Consider the following 18,927-nt stretch of genomic DNA (forward strand, 5'->3'; position numbering starts at 1 on the left):
GGAGATGTTTTGAGACTTTGTAGCAACATTTTATCTCCTCATGACTTCACCAACTAGTTTTAGCATCTATTAATGATTCTTGCCTGAATCTATTATTTTGATGCTTGCCAGACAGTGATTTCTAATCCTGTCATTCCTGCTATATATATGAGTTCGCTTTCTCTTGTAAGACAGAGCTTTCTCTTCTTCCCCATTTATTGATTGGTTCATTTTTTTGTATTAGTCATGGACCTATGGATTCCTGTTTAATTCAGTGGGGTTTAATCTGTAACTGTCATTTTTATTTTGATGCTCAAATTATCTCAGATTTGGATATCCCCAAGACACAGCAGAGTTTCTGTTTTCAGAGGTTCCACTCCTGTAGGGGCCATGACACCTCAAACATCATCTCAACATCATCATCTCAAACATCACAGTGGATCCCAGCAAAGCCTTAGTAAGGTCAAGTGAAGGAGCCTCTATGAAAAGGGGTGTTGTCAATTCCATCCAAATAACACAAGCTCTCAGGAGCAGAGGAATTCAAGGAAGACCGCCATCTCTCTCTCTTTTCTCCCCTTCCCCAAGTTTTCTTGTTTGTAATCTCCCTACACCAGTAACCAAAAGATCATTCAATTCGGTCCTTTTTCAAGGATTTTGGGAAAGCAGTCTTGAAGAAAATCCCTTTAGTGGGGAGGGCTATTCAGTTATGTCAAAGACTGAGGATCACTCTATTTGACAAGCTCCATCCTGTCCACAAGGTATCCGTGCTCCTCCTGGCTGAGTTCAGGTCAGCCAATGAATTGCCTCATCTGTCCAATAGGATGACGTTTCATTTGACTGAAATTCTTTACTTATACACGTGTTTATTATGTTTACAGAGTTTCATCACATGAAACAAAATTATGTCATTATGTATTTTTTTACGTCTAAGACCCTAGTTTGGCTGTACTATGAAGAGTTGTTCTTTAAATGCTTTGTCTACAGAGGTTTTACATGATACTTGTAGATTTTCAGGGCAGGCCCCCATTTAATTGAAGTCCTGTCAACATGTCATTTCTTGTCATCAATAGCAGGGATTATCCATCGATTTCCTGTTCCTAAGAAGCACTAGCTTGCTCCTCAAATCCTGCCGCTCAGAAATAGTTGACATCCATCACAGTCCTCTCTGCAGGATCTGGTGGCCTCCCATTCTGCATGGAACTCCCCACGTGGCTGGCACCAGGAGGCTTTCCCCCCACACCGTGCAGAACTCTGCCACTGCCACACACCCAGCCCCCATTCAACCATCCCACAGATCACTTTTAACTTATGTCTACTTTAGTACATTAAGTAGGAAAATTTTTGTGACCTTAATAAATAGAATATGTGAAATAGTCCCAGCCTACCTGTCTTTCCTCTTCGGGTTTTGAATCAGTATGGAGGACTGTAGGGAGTGAAGTATTATGGACACCACATTTCCCCACCTGTGTCAAGCCCTTACGTTTTCTCAGGTCCTGTAGGTCCTTTTCCCCATTGCCAGACACAGGTGACCACCATCTGCAGGGTGGCTCCACCCAGCTGGGAGAACGAGTTCTCTGTCAAAGACTAAAACTAAAATGTAGTCCTAGAGATTAGCCATCATTTTCAGTCTTGAGACTTGATTTTTGTTTTTAAGCACAGGGCCTGACCAGTGGCTGGCATTTCAAGTAAGACCTTGAAGGTAATAGAACAGTAACCTTGGATTTGAAAAATAGTGAGAAAGAAAATGTATTAGCACAATGCCATTCCCATTGGCTTGCACATCCATTTGGATTTATGAAAATGGAAACTCACCTCCCCTAGTAAGGCATTTGCATTGCTACCCTGTGGTCTCAGGTGATGCAGCACCCTAATGAAGGCGCCTTGGTGCTTGGCCTGCACAGCAACGTGAAGGATGTCTCTGTGCCTGTGGCAGAAATAAAGATCTACTCTCTGTCCAGCCAGCCCATTGACCATGAAGGAATCAAATCCAAGCTCTCTGGTAAGATGTGTACAGTATCTGGAGGCCCTGTGGGTCAAGAATAAGCCTATCACCTGCTCCCCAAGCTGAGCAAGACAGGGCCTAAAATGTTCCTATGAAAGAGAAGTTTAGAGATCCCTGAGAATCAAATGTGGCCTACAATGGCTGTGGCCCTCTCCTCTACCCCAGCCATATTTCTACCTGGTGGGAGCCATGATTCCAGCCAACCAGACTCTCTTAGGCCAGATCTCTGTATTGCAAGGTTGTCTTACTAAGTTGTCTCTTTCCAGATCGTTCTCCTGATATTGACAATTATTCTGAGGAAGAGGAGGAGAGTTTTTCATCAGAACAGGAAGGCAGTGATGATCCATTGCATGGGCAGGTAACTCTCCACAGCCCCTCACATGTAGTATCTGAGAAGTGATTCCAGACCCTCCTGGGATGTCTCAACTTCATTCCATCCACCTACCCCCTTAGGACCTGTTCTATGAGGATGAAGATCTACGGAAAGTAAAGAAGACCCGGAGGAAACTAACCTCAACCTCTGCCATCACAAGGGTGAGCCTCAAAGGTCTGGGGAATGTTTTAGCTGAGATTTTCAGTGTGGAGGTAGGATGGGAGTGGTGTATTGAAACTTCCTGGGGTCTTTTTAAAAATCTGCACGTGGAGGTTCTGGAGGTTCTGATATACCCCTTTATCTCCTCCTCCTCCTCCTCCTCCTCCTCTTCCTCCTCCTCCTCCTCCACTACTACCACCGCCTAATTAAGAGTCACTGTTGTAGAGAAGCAGTGTTACTTCTAGGAGCGTATTATATTTTTCAGGTTATCTCAGGGTAGAAAATAGGTTGAGAAACCTTGTTTTAGACTTTGGAACAGATAATGCTTCCTCAAGAAGCAGAATGCCTCAGACACCCCTTGTCCCCACTCTCCAGGTGACTACTTCAAATTACATCCTGCCTACCACATGGACAGACCCAAGTCTTCTCTAGGGCTATCGCCATTTTTAATCGTTTAACCCAGAAATAATAGGCTAGTGCTTAGAACTGTGGGTTTGGTAAGGTCTAATTACATTGGGTGTAGTTCCTGCCTTAATGGATCCATAACCTTAGAAGCCAAATGCCTTTGAATTATGTCTCCTATGTAAGATTTCCTCAAGAATCACTATTTTTGGTGAAATTAGAATCCTGAACTGAGACACTTAATACCTGGATTTCTAGGTTAACTTTGAGGTTTTTTTGGTTTTTAAATTTAATTTAGTTTTAATTGCAGTATAGTTAACCTACAGTGTTATATTAGTTTCAGATATATAATACAGTGATTCGGCAATTCTATACATTACTCAGTACTCATTGTGATAAGCGTACTCCTAACTCCCTTCACCTATTTCACCAATCCTCCCCACCCACTTCCCTCCGGTAACCATCAGTTTGTTCTTTATAGTTCAGAGTCTGTTTCTTGGTCTAGGTTAACTTTGACTGATTCTGGAGTTCCTGTGCTAAAATGTGGGAGAGCCAAAAGTGCTAGAAACTCAGTTTCATTTTTCCCCAGACATATCCTGATTGTCTAGTGCAGAACTAGCCTAGGGACCCCAAGAGCAGAGATTCCCATCACCTGCAGGAGTGAAATAAATGCAGGCCAGACTTTCCAGATGTGTGGCATCTGAGCCTGGCATTCACCATGAAACCACACTGTCATCTCTCCATGCATCCTTAGGTATCACTGGGCTTAAATGTAAATCCTCAAGACTACGGCCTTGATTTCCCCCATTGAATAATGAATGACTAGAGAGCGTGAGAACTGTTTTGTTGTCCTCGGGTATGGCCTAGGTAAGGCATGTCCCCAGGGCCTCAGACATCTTATGCTGTTGTACTCACGAGGGGAAGAGGCTGCAGGATCACTCTGTGTTGTAGCTCCTTCTGTTAAGTTCTTCTTTCTCTTGCTCCGTAACCACGGAGAGGCCCTGTTTTCTTCCCATAGGGTGCCTCCTGGAGTTTTATAAATCCCCTTTCCTTGTGGTCTCCTATGAACCATAGCTTACCCTGTTATAGGACCAGAATTCAGTGCTCCTATTAATATCCTTTCCCTCAAAGGTTGTTCTTTGTTTTTTTAGCTCCAGGCACTTTCCAGTCAGATTACCAGAGACTTAGTAATGGTTCTTTAGTTTCTGTCTCCTTTTGTACACATGCATTCTTCTCTCCCTACCAAGAATACTTTGTTCTAGATACACTAATTGATTTGCGGTTTTTTTTTTTTCTCTCTGCTCTGGATGCCCTTTCCACCTTCCGAAGCCCTGCTTTTTCTTGAAGTCCTGGCTCAGTCTTACTTGCAAGTTAGTCTCTTCCATCCCCAGATGTCAAATCTATCATTCAGTCAGGAAGTACTTAGGAACCGTCATTGTGCCTGGAGTTAGAGACATAGAGATAAGAAAAGCCTAGTCCCTGCCATCAAGGAGATCACAGTGTCTGGACACAGACAGCATCTAAACCAGCTGCTACAACACAGTAGAGTAGGTGCTAGAAGATAGAGCTTGGTGTAAGGGACAGCGATGGTGCTCAGGGGAAAGTGACCGACTCTGGGCAGGAGTGCCAAGAGAGCTTCACAGACCACATGCCGAGAGATGGGTTTCTAAGGATAAATGTAACTTCACCAAGTGTAGTCAGGGCAGAAGATACCATATATAAAGGCCCAGAGGGGTACAGCAGCATGCCATTCTTTGCAGAACTATCAGCAGTTTCCACTTGGATGGGGGGAGTGAGGTGTTCAATGGTGAGGTGGGGCTAGGGACAGGCAGGGCGGCCCTCAGACACAGGCTTGATGCTGCGCCTTTCTTCTCTGGCCACTGGGGGCCAATGCAGACCTCCAGTTTGGGGAGTAACATGATGAGATTTGCATTTGTAATGATCACTGTGGACTCTGGAGAGAACAAGACTGGAGACTGGCTGGGAATGAGAGGGTGGGGGAATGATGGTTGAAGGCCATTGCAGTGACCCACAGAGATGTGGGGAGAAAGGCCTGAAGGAAAGCAGTGGTATTACAGATGAAAAAGGGGGTAGGAGTTAGTGAACACTGGGCTGTGAGGGAAAAGGGGAGGGGAGACACTCTAGGTTCAGACTCCCGTGATCAGGGGGTTGGTGATAATGGCACCCAGGATGGAAACACAGGGAGAAGGTGATACATTCTTGAAAATGCTTGCGGTGCCTGTGTGTATGCAGGTGGAAATCATCAAGCAGCACCGTGGATCTGAAGGGCTGCAGAAAGGGGTGAGCTGAGAGGCGTGGGTGGTGGAGGGTCCTAGAGAGGGGTGAGACCTCCTCCTTCCATCTGTGCCCACAGCCCTGGGAAGCACTCCAGCATTAACCATGAGCCTGCCTGCTTCTCTGGTGGGTTTTACGTGCCAGAGTGTAGAAGCTGTTTTCCCGTCCTCATGTCTTCTCACAGTTCTTTACAAAAGTGCGCTCTAGATCACTCAGTTGACTTAAACTGGCTGGGTTGATGCCGTATCTACATCAGGCCCTGGGAAGCCGTCCACAGGTGGGTATTGTTTGAGAACTTTTGTGCAATTTGTTCCTACAGCAACCTAACATCAAACAGAAGTTTGTGGCCCTCCTGAAGCGGTTTAAAGTTTCAGATGAGGTACGACCCCTTACTCCCAAGGTTGATGGTGAGTAGGATTCCCTGAGTTTCACCCTCGTTCCTGGGGTGCATTCTTTCCTGCCACTGGGAGTCAGGACTGCAGGACCCCCAAGTGAGAGAATAGCTAAAGAAGGGTTTTAAGCTACTTGAAAAGAGAAAGGAAGGCTTTCCATGTAGCACCCAAGGATTCACGGTACCTGGAGGCAGGGGTAACCTGGTTATACTCGACTATTGGTTAATACCACTCTTCTGGCATGGGGCATTAGTAACACATCCAGCTGTTGTTGTTTAATTTTCCCTCCTATCAGAATGGGAACACTGTGCACAACAGCCTGTGAGGTAGGCTGACCTCAGTGGTCAGCCCTAAAGTAACCAAGAACTGGCCGTCAATAGAGAAGCGGTGTCGTCCCTGGGCTCTGACCGGCCTGGTGCCAGTTTTCACAGGCCTCTCTTCTCAGTGCACTGGAGAAGAGATGGAGAGGAAAATTGTTCAGAGGTTTCTTTGTCCTTCTGTGGGCTCCTCAGGAAAATAGAACCAGCCTGTTCAGGGTCACAGTCTTCTGGGTTTTCTTGCACCTGTTCTTTGGCTGAAGTGCATTAGCACTTCTGCTTTTCTTCCTCATGCCAGGCCCGTGGTGTGGAGTGGCAGGGAGGCACTGAAAAGGAAAGGTGGTCTCACCACATCCCTGCTCTCAGGACTGGATCACAGAAAGGACACCAAGGTTATGCCGATGAATGTGAAGCTATGGCCTGTCCCTTAAGGAAGACTAGTTAAGGAGGCCAGTTGGTACCTGTCCAGGAGGAAAGAGTTGCACATCTACCATAGTTGTTAATAGAGGTAACCCCAAACTCAAAGGTTTTTTTCCCCCACAGGTGGGTTTTGGGCTGGAACATGTATCCCGAGAGCAGATACGAGAGGTGGAAGAGGACTTGGATGAACTGTATGATAGTCTGGAGATGTATAATCCCAGCGACAGTGGCCCTGAAATGGAGGAGACGGAGAGCATCCTTAGTACTCCAAAGCCCAAGCTCAAGTGAGGCCCAAACCTCCTCTACCAAATTGTCTCCCTGCATCTCTCCTTTCTAAGCCAAAGCAATCTCCTAGACCCCCTCCCTCACTTCCTCTCCATTATCAGGGTATCTTGGCTCCTCACCCTTGTTGAATCTCCAGCTGTATGGATAAAGATCACTGTTTTTGCCTCTAGCTGACAGAAGTCCCAATAGTCTGGAGCCCTTTGGTCCAGGTCCTGCTTGTCCACCCTCTGCCATGTCCCTCCTCGGCGGGCATCCTTCAAGCCCGGGTTGTCGATCTTTCTTGAACTCCAAAACTACCCAGCTCTCCATGAGCTGCTGCTCTGGGCCCTGGTGGCCACTGACCCTGGCTGTGCTTCTTCGCCGCAGGCCCTTCTTTGAGGGGATGTCGCAGTCCAGCTCACAGACGGAGATTGGCAGCCTCAACAGCAAGGGCAGCCTCGGCAAAGACACCACCAGCCCTGTGAGCAAGACCAATGGCTGTGGGGGTTGGGGAGAGGGGCCAGGGGAGTGTTGGGGATTAACACTCTGGGCACTCTACTCTTGGCTCATCTTGTGACCTCAGAAGAGCACTCTCATTTTGTTTCAACCTTGGGTATCCTAATCAGAGTCCTGGCTGGGAGCTTAGTTCTCTTATGGGCATTGCTGTGGCTATTTGGGTGTCCTTTTTTGGTCAGTTCCTGCCACAACGTGGAGCCTTCCCTCCCAGAACACACAGTACCTTAAATTTGTAAATCATGTGGTAGCTGGGAGTATGGCATCTTGCTAGTGGTGAGTAATTCTGCTTTCCAGGTAGAGAAAGAATGTAAAGGGGCAGGAAGCCCACAGGGTCTATTCAGAGACACCACATAGGCTTTATTCATAGAAGGGGGTAGTACTTGCAAAGAATTCGGAATTTAGCGGGCATGTTTCCATTTTGCCTGTTGACCAAGAGGAAGGAGTTGCTGTCTTCTGTAGCACCACCAGAGCCCAGCGTCATCCTGGACCACGCTCTGTCCCTGCTTGGGAAGGCTCTCCCTAGCAGTGGATCAGAGGTTGGAGCCTGGGTTGATGCTGTATCTACATCAGGCCCTGGGAAGCCGTTCTTCCCCTCACTTACAACTAAAGGGAAGGAGATGTCGGGCATGATTTTAGTGTAGTTTATGTTTTGCTCTTGCAAGCCCAGTGTCTTTTCTGTAGATCAAAGAAACTGAATCCTTTAAGTCCTCCTGTTCTTTCCACTCTAAGGGCATACAAAACTCACCTTGCAGATAGGTATTAATTGTGAGGAAACGATATGTGAGGCATGTGAGGCCCTCCATCCCCTGAAAAGCACTGTGTCTACGGAAGGGCTGCTGCCTGTCCCAGGGTGTCTGCAGACCCCGTGGCAGCTCAAGGGTCAGCGCATGGGCTGCCTTACTGCTTGCTGCCACCAGGTGGGGCTGCCTCCCACCTTATCTCTCTTCCTGGTTAGGGCACAGTGGCCACTGTCTGGCCCTAGGACAGTGGCAGCAGGTGGCATCAGTGGGGAAATGTGGGATGGAAAACTGCGGTCCACAAGCAGAATCGCTCCAACAGAGAAGCCTCTGGCAAGCCACTTACAGACCCTGCACTCTGTGATCCGGAGCTGAGGCCTCATCTTACTATTTATATGGCTTGTAGCTGCTCTTTCTCAGGGGCTGCTGAATGGCCCTGCTGAGTCGATTCTATACTAATGAAGGCATTTCTGGGTTGATAGAACATGTCTGCAAGTTCAGCTTTAGTCTCAGTTACATGACTAACATGATTTAAAGGGAAAAACCACTGATGCTCTGAGCCTCAGGTGCCTTAGAGGTGGCATGGCAGCCCAGTTAGCTCAAAAGTCAGTTGAGTATCAGTCTTTACAATATGATGGCCTAAGGGTCCCTGTCTATGCAGAACATTCATTTGGGGCAAGGTGGGACTGGGTTGAGAGCACGTGCTCTGGAGGCAGACTTCAGAGTTTGAGTCTTGACTCCATCATTCCACTGACTGTGTGACCTGGGGCAGTTGCCAGACCTTGGTTTCCTCATCTACAAAGTACCTGTAAAAAAAAAAAAAAAAAAAAAAGCACATGCCTTGTAAGGCAGTTGTAGATACGATGAGAGAATGCAGGCCAGTCCTCTAGAGTGGCGCTTGATTGATAGGCAGGTGGATTTACTATTTGGGAAGCATGCGGTAACAGAAGCTGCTATGGCTCTTCTCATCATCGTCTGTTAGAACCGTTTCAGTTCTGCTGTCCTGAAACTGTTAGGATCTAGATGTCTGTTCAGTGAGTCCTTCAAATCCTCGTTCTGTTGGCTAGATTGCAAACTTGCTTTGCTGATTCTCTGTGATATTTCTATTTTGAAGAGCCCCATATGTCTCGATGTGGATGTGGAAGTTTGGAATCCTTTAGTATGAAAGGCCCTTCAGGAACGACAAAGCGAGCTGTGCTTTTACACAGAGAACTTCCAAATGTATTAGGGTAAAAATACTGAGATTGTGCATATGTAAGCAGATGTGCACATGCTACCCAACTTTAATCCTCTCTCTGATTTCCTAGTGTTGTTATTTAGTTCTTTATTTTTCTTAATCTTTTTTGTTCCCCAAATTTCAAAGGATTCAGTTTATCACTAGAACCAGAAGGAATTTCTGCTGATACAAATTATTACAGTTGTTGGGGCATCTGGGTGGCTCAGTTAAGCTTTCGGCTCAGGTCATAATCTCAAGGTTGCAAGATCGAGCCCCGCATGGGGCTCTGCACTCAAGTGTGGAGTCTGCTTGGGATTCTCTCCCTCCCCCTCTGCCCCTGCCCACGCTCACTCGAGCATGCTCATTCTCTCTCTCTCTCTCTCTCAAATAATTTTATTTTAAAAAATTAGTACAGTTGTTGAATTTTCCCAAGACTATGAGCACACAGTAGCAACATAATTTGGTTTTGCAAGCTGATAACAATAGGCTCTGACAGTGCTTCAGTTAGGGAGGTCAAGAGATGTAGCCTTTCAGCCAAGACTACCTGCTGCTAAAAGTTATTTCCACTGCGCTGTAAATAATGGTGTCAGAGACTAGGACTTCATAAAAATGATAGCCTCAAATACTGCCCCGCTCTGCTCTCCCCCACCCCCACAGGAGCATGTCCCCCTCCTGCAGCAGCCAGCACCACCCCACGGGCACAGTGCTTTGGACTGCTAGCATCTGCCTCCAGTACTACACGATTAGACACAGCTACGGCACCGCTGGTGTCCCAGGGTTCTGGGGTGAGGAAAGCCCTTTGTATTTATAGAAGTAGAAATTTGGAGAATTGGGAGTTTGCTTCTAATGGGATTGTTTGGAACATCTAGAAGAGTCAGTAAATAGTCAGCAGGTTCCCTCTAACGCCAACCCAAGTGAAAGTTGTTGCAACTTTACCATGGAAAACAATTCTGCACCTGTCAAAGGGCTTGACAATAGGACATGCTACTTAAAACCCTCCAGCAAAATGGTGTTATTGTCCCCAATTCATTCTCTTTAAATGTGTTTAATTCATTTGTCATACTGAGATTCAAAATTGAGTGAAACCATCTTCAGTCTTGTTTTTTTTTTTTTAAAGATTTATTTATTTATTTGAGGGAGAGAGAAAGAGCACATCTGCGAGGGGGTGGGTGGCATGGAGGAAGGGATAGAATCTCTAGCAGACTCCCCACTGAGTACAGAGCTCCATGCAGGGCTTCATCTCACGACCCCGAGATCTGACCTGAGCCAAAATCAGGAGTCGGACGCTTAACTGACTGAGCCACCCACGCACCCCATCTTCAGTCTTAAATCTGACCAGGACTTTTCCACGATTCTGGACTCTTTTAACATTGATTATTCGTATAGATAATGTGTAATGAACTAGCTGTGTAATCTGAGGCAAACCATCTCAAGATCTGGGGTCACAAGGTCTGGTTAAAGTATGTTGGGTTGATCTTGCAGATGGTTTAGGGCAGTGGTTCTCTACCGGGGGTGATTTTTGCCTCCTTCCCAAGCAACAGTTGGCACTGGCAGTGACTAGAGACATTTTGATTGTCACACCTGGCAGGGCCAGTGCTGCTGCTGGCATCTGGTGCATAGAGGCCAGGGACGCTGTTTAACATCTTGCTGCACACAGGACACATCCCCCACAACAAAGAAGGATCTGGCCCAAAGTGTCAACGGGGCTGAGGTGGAGAAACCATGGTGTAGAATATGACACAGGACCTACTTTTGTTATGCTTGTTCATTAGTTTGCCAAGTGACCCCTTGAACTTACAAGCCCAGTATTTCTCAGTACTATTTAATTTACTTAGAGGAAGGACTTTGAGTAATTGGGATGAAGTAGGATATCTTTGATCTTTCCCGACTCCCTGGTTTCCAAAAAGATTCACTAAGGCCAGTACCTTCCCTACATCTAAGACCCACAACCCTCAGATTCTCATGACTTTGACACTGATGTCTGCACAGCTAGAAACAATATTTAAAAATATGAAAAATTTAGTTTTAGGGGTACCTGGGTGGCTCAGTTGGTTAAGCGACTGCCTTCGGCTCAGGTCATGATCCCGGGGTCCTGGGATCGAGTCCCACATCGGGCTTCCCTTGCTCTGCGGGGAGGCTGCTTCTCCCTCTCCCTCTGCCTGCCACTTTCCCTGCTTGTGCTGTCTCTCTGTCAAATAAATAAAGTCTTTAAAAAAATTTTTAGTTTTATGTATCAGTATTTACAAAGTAAATTTGTAATGCTTATGAGAAATGCTAGTAAGAGTTGGGGACAAGGGAGAATTAATTCACACCTAAATGGCTTAGCATTGGGTGTCTTTTTGCTTAGTATATTCATTTGTTTTGAGGATTTTCTAGATGTTTCTACCAAGCAAAATAAATTTGGCTACCATGGTGTCTTTGGTCTTAAAGTCAAAGACATGAACTATAAGATTCTCCTTTCTTCTCAACAACTTCTGACAAGCAGAAGAGGCCCCATATGTCCCTCCTGGGCAAGGTATTTACTGCATCCAGAGTCAGAGACCTTGTGGATCCCATACAAAGCCATCCAAACTTTGAGCTTCTCTTTCCTGTGACATCTTGTGAGAGTCAGAACTGCTGGGTTCTGCATCTCACTATGTTATTGATTTAATGATTACAAAAATAACTGACCCTTCTGGTACTTAGTTTTCACAAAAACAGACTCCTTATAAGATGAAAATTTCAAAGATTTTATGAGGTCTTCCAATTAACTGGAAGTATTTTAAGCTTCTCAGGGACCTAGTAAACCAATTAGAGTGGTAGTTACTTGGATTGGTGATGACTAATTGTTGTAATTTTTACAGATGGAATTGGCTGCTCTAGAAAAAGTTAAATCTGCTTGGATTAAAAATCAAGATGACAGCTTGACTGAAACAGACACTCTGGTATGTGTGGCTCAGTCCCCTGTTTAACATAGTTTTTGTACCTTTAGAAATAAAGCCAAAAGACCTTCAGGACCACCCTGAGAATTTTGCCTGTGTCTGTAGACTTGTGAATGTCCCGTGTTCTCTTTTCTCCTGGAATCCTTACCCATGGAATGTAACCTTCCCTGGAGACCAGGTCATTCCCCAAATTAGCAAACCAGAACTGTCCACATTCTGTTCTTTAATTAGATCTGATTAAATGCTAATTTAGATAACTTCTCACTATCTGTCACCCTTATTTACTTCTGAGAGATGACAACCACTATCTTCCCCTCAAAAACCATCCCTTCCTCCAGTGTTGCTCTTAGAGTGAGCAGGCAGCCTACATGTTAAATTTCCACGTGATTATTGGTCAACTCCTTCCCCTAAGAGATGGGAGCTGCCCAGGAGGGCAGGCCAAGCCCTAGAGAAATGGAATGAATTGCCTGGGGTGCCCAGTTTAGACATTGACTCCACACACATTTACTGGGCAGCTACACGTGCTGAGCAATGAAGATGCAAAGGTGAGAACATCATGGTCTCTGCCATCAAGATGCCACCCTCCACGAGGAAAGCCAAGCTGTGCACACCTGTGCAGAGGCTCTGTGGAGGCTGAGGGAAGGACAGAGTGATTCTTACTGGAGGGGGACAACTGAACTGGGCCTCTCAGAATATGCAGAAGTTCATCCAATGGGACTGGACGCTGGACACGGGGTGGGAGGGAGCAGAGAACCTTACCAAATACCATCTGGGGGTGTACTATGCATTAGCCTTACAGTGAGACCTGGTAGTTGAATGGAGTCTAAGGAAGAATTACTTCAGATTTATGTTTCCTATTTAAATAATGATGCATTGAAGATCTGGTGTATAACCCAACATTAGGTTTGATGCAGGGTAATTTAAAACTCTCCACTTGCACTTTATAGTTCACCAGTAATCCGAAAACCCAGCTTCCACTCTTTCCCGACTTTGGTTCATACTGCACAGTGGTCATTTCAAAATGAAATTCCAATCACGTCACTTTCTGATTAAAATTCTCCTTCCTACTTAAAGAAGCTGGATCATCGGTCCAGGTTTGTGCGTTGACACATAGTTTATAAATGCAGAGGACAGATTGAATAGCAAGAGACAGTACCGAGCACAGTGGGTATACTCAGTTAAATTAAACAGAAATCTTCCTCATCCGGTGAGATAGGAGCTGTAGAACCATGTGCTTCCAAGGAAAAAAGAGCGAGTGATTGACTCTCCCTGTGATGGTGATGGGCCCTGGCAGGACCCATTAGGCCCCCGGGTGCTTACTGACAGGGAAGTAACCCTTGCTGTTTCCTTTCCTCCGTGGCAGGAAATCACTGACCAGGACATGTTTGGAGATGTGAGCACGAGTCTGGTTGTGCCAGAGAAGGTCAAAACTCCCATGAAGTCCAGCAAAACAGATCTCCAAGGTTCTGCTTCCCCCAGGTACTCAAGATTGGAAGAAAATCCTAAAACATGGGGTAGAATTTAAAAAACCAAGTAGATAGTATGAGGCTGTGACCATACTTAGCAGAGGCTCATGACCTAGGGGAGAGTGGAACTAGCCATGGCCTTGGGATCACAGGGGCTACTTAACTACCTCCTTTCCACATCTCTGGCAGCAAAATGGATGGGGTGCACACACCCCGGCAGAAGAGGAGCACACCCCTGAAGGAGCGGCAGCTCTCCAAGCCCCTGAGTGAGAGAACCAACAGCTCTGACAGCGAGCGGTCCCCCGACTTGGGCCACAGCACACAGGTACCCCATGGCCCCTCAAGGCTGGGACCCTCTCAGCCTCCTTCAACCTTGGTTTCTGTTTTGTCATCTTCCTTGGGTGGTTAAGTAGAGAGAAAAGGAGGGATATTTTGAAATGCCATGAATAAAAGTCTTGAAGACAGATCTAAATCAGAGAAGTCCACCATGTGTTACTTACTACTAGCGTGGGGTTGGCTTTGGTGCTGATCTTCAGGGAGCAGAGGAGGGAGCAGGAAACACCAGCATCGCTGCAGCCTGCATCAGCCCCAAGTAGCATTTCCACACCTTGTTTGTTCTGCCTCCTCTGCCCCTGTCAGACATCAGTCTGGAGGTTGTGTGGTGAATCCGTTCTTCTAGAGGACAGTAACCATCAAAATCTCACCGGACGTCTCCCACCTGGGCTCATACCTTCAGTACTACTATGGGCCGGTGATAGTGATTTCAAGCTGGCAAGTCAACAATATTAAAATATTTTGATTGAAAGACCTAAGAGTAGGCTGGAATAGAAGCAGAAGAAACCGGACCTCAGGAATTATGTCCTTTTTCTGAAGGCCAGTGGTATGGGGAGCTTGGGGAAGGAACCTTTCTAAACTGACAGCTCACACAACTACCCTTCCTCTAGAGAACAGCAAGCCTGTTCATTTCCCTAATAAATATCATCAAGAGGAAGGTTTGTGCCAATGTGGCTTCCTGAGTTTGATGCTATTATGCAGCTGAAAATGAGCTGGAGACCAGAATAGCCTGTGCCTGGGGCGAGGTGTCGTCCTTCTTGCTAATCACTGTTCCTGAAGTACCTTTTGTTCCCTGTGACAGTGGGGCTCCCCACATAGCTCTCACCACTGCTCTCCTTGCTTCTCTCCCCACTGCCCTCATTTTCATTTCTGTGAGCACCTGCTAACTGTTAACCTCCCTCCTCCTCTCCTGGTACCTCATGCTGTATCATTACCCTTCAGGGATGCTAACTGCGTTTCTAGCTTCATCTACCCTCCCTCTGTCAGTCCCTCTGTCACTGCTATGGCTTTGTTCCTGGTGTCTGAGTGTGTGTTCTTTAAGGACTCTGCTTACTCTTTATCCTCCTCCTTTCCATTTTGCTCTAGCAGTGGGATACTGGGTCTCCTCCAGAAATTCCTAGTACCTGTTTTCTCTGAATACCCCTGCTCCAGAGATTCTCTACCCTAGTGCACCCTGCCCTACCCTCAAGCTCCCTGGGGACTGCCTGACAGGCCCTTCTGTCCCTGCAGATTCCAAGAAAGGTGGTATATGACCAACTGAATCAGATCCTGGTATCAGATGCAGCCCTCCCAGAAAATGTCATCCTTGTCAACACTGCTGACTGGCAGGGCCAGGTAAAGCATTAAAGATGGCAGGGCTGAGGGGGAGAGGTTCTGGGTAGCAAGAGTCAGGACATGGAGAAATAGGAAAATGATCCCCATGTCTCAGGCCCCTCTTCCCTGAACTCAGCCCGTAGCTCTGGGCTCCTGTCCCACTTCTGTCACTTTCTGGCTTGTGGGACCTCACATCACTAACTTTCTGTATCTGTTTCCTCATCTCTAGAAAAGCAACTGATCTTACCTTCCTTCCAGGGTGGTTATGTGTGGTTTTTCTGTCAGCATAACAGAATAAAGGTATCTTGAGAGGTACAGAGTGCTATAAAATGCCAGAGGTGTCCCCTAGTTCCCCTGAAGGCAATTAGAAGAGGCAGAGCCAATCCCCTCTGGCTCCCAGTCACTGCTGTCCACCAGTTAGATCCTGGTGCCAGAATCCCTCTTTCCTAGCATCCCTGCCACCTGGAACATATCCTACAGAGACAGCATCAGAATCTATAAAGATTCCTTAGCCTTCCCACGTTTCCTGGTTAGCATGTCTGCATAGGGTCTAGCCCTACCTTCTCTTCACTGGCAGCCAGAACCCTGACCTTCTTTGCCCAACTTTGGTCTCAAGGACAGAGGATGGGGCCCTGCAACTCTAGCCGGGCCTTGCTCTCTTGGTGCCTATGGGGGAGCTGTGTCGCTGCTGCGTGGCCTCATCTGTGTCCCTGCCCTTTACATCCCTGTCCCCCAGTATGTGGCAGAGCTACTCCAGGACCAACGGAAGCCTGTCGTGTGTACCTGCTCCACCGTAGAGGTCCAGGCCGTGCTGTCCGCCCTGCTCACCCGTATCCAGCGCTAGTAAGGGCTCTACTTATCTCCTGCCCTTTAGGGTTCCCTCTGACCTCATCCTCCCACCCTGACTTCTAAGCAGTGACGGGACTGTCTGGCCTCATCAGACCAAAAATCCTCGGTTGCTGTGTGGTTGGGCCATGGCAGGCCATGATGCTCTGATGTCCCTGCTGGCCCCTGAGGTCAGGGCATGAAAATGTCATTTTCCTGCTCTCCCTGCCTCCCCACCTGGATTCTCCTTGACCTGCCACATCTTCTTAACCCCATGATGAAAAAGACCAGGGAGAGAGAACCAGGGTTTTACAAAGGCCTTTTACTCTCACCCCTCTAACTGCCGTGCTGCATGGCATCCAGAGTCAGGGCTTGCCCTCCTCAGGACCTCCATAGAGGGGCCGGGCATCCCTGCCAATGGGAACGAGGACTTTGGGCCTTCTGGGCATCTGAGCTCATGCCCACTGCTGACCCCTGGCAGTACTGCCATATTGCCTCCCATTAGCCTAAGCTCATTTTTTTCTTCCTTCCAGACAATTACCTGCCCAGTTTGATCCTGGATTTCTCTCCTAGTTGTAAAAGCACTGTAGTTTATTGCCTCTCTGTGTATTATTTTATTTATTGGCTTATTTTTCCCCTGTGGGTTGTTGAGATCAAGTCAAGTCAAAGCTTGGGGCCTTCCTCTGAGCAGGATGCTGGAGAACCTCCCAGATGTGGTTGTGACTCTTCCCTTGCTCCCCAGCTGCAACTGCAACTCCTCCATGCCAAGGCCGGTGAAGGTGGCAGCAGTGGGAGGCCAGAGTTACCTGAGCTCCATCCTCCGGTTCTTTGTCAAGTCGCTGGCCAGCAAGACCTCGGACTGGCTTGGCTACATGCGCTTTCTCATCATTCCCCTCGGTAAAGATGGGGCAAATTTCATTCCTGAAGCAGCATGTTGGGGCTGGGCCCTAGGAAGGGACAGTTAGGAGGACCAAAGGCCAGGCCTTAACCAGTTCACCTTCTCTGGTTTCCATCTACCAGGTTCTCATCCTGTGGCCAAATACTTGGGCTCAGTCGACAGTAGATACAGCAGTACCTTCCTTGATTCTGGCTGGAGAGATCTCTTCAGTCGCTCGGAACCCCCTGTGTCAGGTAATGGCCCTTTGCAAGGGATTGAGGCAAGATGCCACCTGGTTCATGGAGAGCCAGTCTTGGCCAGAGGAGAAGGCCAGAAGAGCATACTTCTTTTCTTCCCTATGGCTCTACCACTCCCAATCCCTTTGCATGTTTAGTTTTTCAGTATTTATTAGGAGGAGGCCCATTATGTATAGCCCTTCTTCACTCTGGATATTTTTAGTCTGTGCTGTTTGCTCTAGAAATGAGGAGGGTCATGAGGAGGTGGGAAGGAGGACATTTCTAGTTTTAGAACTCAAATATAAGAAACTGAGAATAGTTACTAAGAAATCTGTTGATAAGGGAATAACACTGTGCCGACCATGTCTTTTCTCTGAAATACAGAGTAAAAGTGGCAGGGCTTAGAGTGAACTTGAGCTCTGCAATGCTGAGGAGTAGTAAATGCATCATCAGATTTTGAAGGAAGTGATGGGCAGAGATTGGTGGAGTCAAGGGGTTCCTCTAGATTACGAGATTGGTTTGAGCAAAACAGATGTGATGTAGGAGCATGATCAGCCTAGGAAAGAGCAGAACTCTGAGGAACTGCCGAGATTGGAAGGGAGAGAATAGCTCTTTGGTTCATCATTTCTTATATTCAAAACCAAAGGATCTTTAGAACCCTTTGTCTACTGCAACTCCTAGGGTCTTCTGATCAGTCTCAAGAAAGAGGATCTCTTTAAGAGGGTTCTCAGGTTTACCTGCTGAAATAAGTTGGTAGTTTTTTTGTCTTTTGTCTTTTCTGCAGAGCAACTGGATGTGGTAGGGCGAGTCATGCAGTATGTCAATGGGGCAGGTGTGACACACCAGCTCCCCGTGGCTGAAGCCATGCTGACCTGCAGACATAAGTTGTAAGTGTGACTTCAAGGGATTTCTTGGAAATAGGTTGGGTGGGCTAGATAAATCTTGAGTTTTCTTTGCTTTTCCATATTTTCCCTCTCCCCACCCATTTCCCTTTGTAGGCACCCAAGAGAATATGAGGGACAGAAAGAGACAGAGTTTTTACTGTCTCCCATCCAGGCATTCTCCTCCTTGTCCTGGGCCTCCCCACCCAAATGGATTTCCCCGTAGTATGAGAGAAATCCATCCTAGGGGCTGACATTCACGCGTGGTGTAGCATGCAGAGTCGGGTCTTTTGCCTCCATCTGTGGCTCCTCATGCCATCCTGAGACGTGATGGAAAGTATCATGTAGTGTCTGGACTCCCTTGACACCACAATAAAATATGAAAAGCTTGTATCCACAGCTCTCCATGTGGTATCACCCACTAACTGTAAGGCTTTCCTTTCTCTCCCAACAGCCCTGATGAAGATTCCTATCAGAAGTTTATCCCCTTCATTGGTGTGAGTACTGGCTCCCCACTCCTCTGTACCCGACCCATTCTCCTGGCCTTCCTGTCCCTCCCCACCCTTGTGTGCGCACGCGCACGCGCACACGCACACACACACACACACGATTCATCTAGACAGTGGTTCTCATCCAGAAGCGGTTTTGCCCCCAGGGGACATCTGGCAATATCTGCAGACATTTTTGGTTGTCACAGCTGAAGTTGGGGTTCTACTGGCACCTAGTGGTTAGAGACCAGGGATGCTGCTAAACTTCCTACAGTGCACAGGACAGCACCTACAACAGATTAATCTGGCCCCAATGTCAGCAGTGCCCAGGTCAAGAAACACTGGGCTGGGATATGCACTGAGCTGTTCCTTTCAGTGTCCTCCTTTCCTGAATCATGGGCTCTCCCCAGATCATCACTGGTATCTCATATTTATTACACCAAGCCCTGAACCTGGTGCCTCGGCCTAGGGAGTGATGTGCAGAGCATTGCTTCTACAGGCTCCAGGGAAAAGA

General features: G+C 47.2%; 1 protein-coding gene across 1 annotated transcript in view; it reads left to right on the plus strand.

Moving 5' to 3' along the window:
• Positions 1 to 18,927, plus strand: part of PACS1 (phosphofurin acidic cluster sorting protein 1) — a 143,268-nt gene that overhangs the window by 116,116 nt on the left and 8,225 nt on the right. The window contains exons 5-19 of the mRNA XM_035013303.1: positions 1,834 to 1,978; positions 2,248 to 2,339; positions 2,435 to 2,515; positions 5,530 to 5,589; positions 6,463 to 6,623; positions 6,991 to 7,084; positions 11,916 to 11,996; positions 13,357 to 13,472; positions 13,649 to 13,784; positions 15,023 to 15,127; positions 15,843 to 15,949; positions 16,674 to 16,828; positions 16,952 to 17,062; positions 17,829 to 17,931; positions 18,380 to 18,422. Coding sequence (XP_034869194.1) covers positions 1,834 to 1,978; positions 2,248 to 2,339; positions 2,435 to 2,515; positions 5,530 to 5,589; positions 6,463 to 6,623; positions 6,991 to 7,084; positions 11,916 to 11,996; positions 13,357 to 13,472; positions 13,649 to 13,784; positions 15,023 to 15,127; positions 15,843 to 15,949; positions 16,674 to 16,828; positions 16,952 to 17,062; positions 17,829 to 17,931; positions 18,380 to 18,422 — 1,590 coding nt within the window. The remainder of the gene's footprint in view (positions 1 to 1,833; positions 1,979 to 2,247; positions 2,340 to 2,434; positions 2,516 to 5,529; positions 5,590 to 6,462; positions 6,624 to 6,990; positions 7,085 to 11,915; positions 11,997 to 13,356; positions 13,473 to 13,648; positions 13,785 to 15,022; positions 15,128 to 15,842; positions 15,950 to 16,673; positions 16,829 to 16,951; positions 17,063 to 17,828; positions 17,932 to 18,379; positions 18,423 to 18,927) is intronic.

The sequence above is a fragment of the Mirounga leonina genome, unplaced genomic scaffold (assembly GCF_011800145.1).
Source record: "Mirounga leonina isolate KUSES-001 unplaced genomic scaffold, KU_Mleo_1.0 Mir_166, whole genome shotgun sequence".
In the NCBI taxonomy this organism is placed as follows: Eukaryota; Metazoa; Chordata; class Mammalia; order Carnivora; family Phocidae; genus Mirounga; species Mirounga leonina.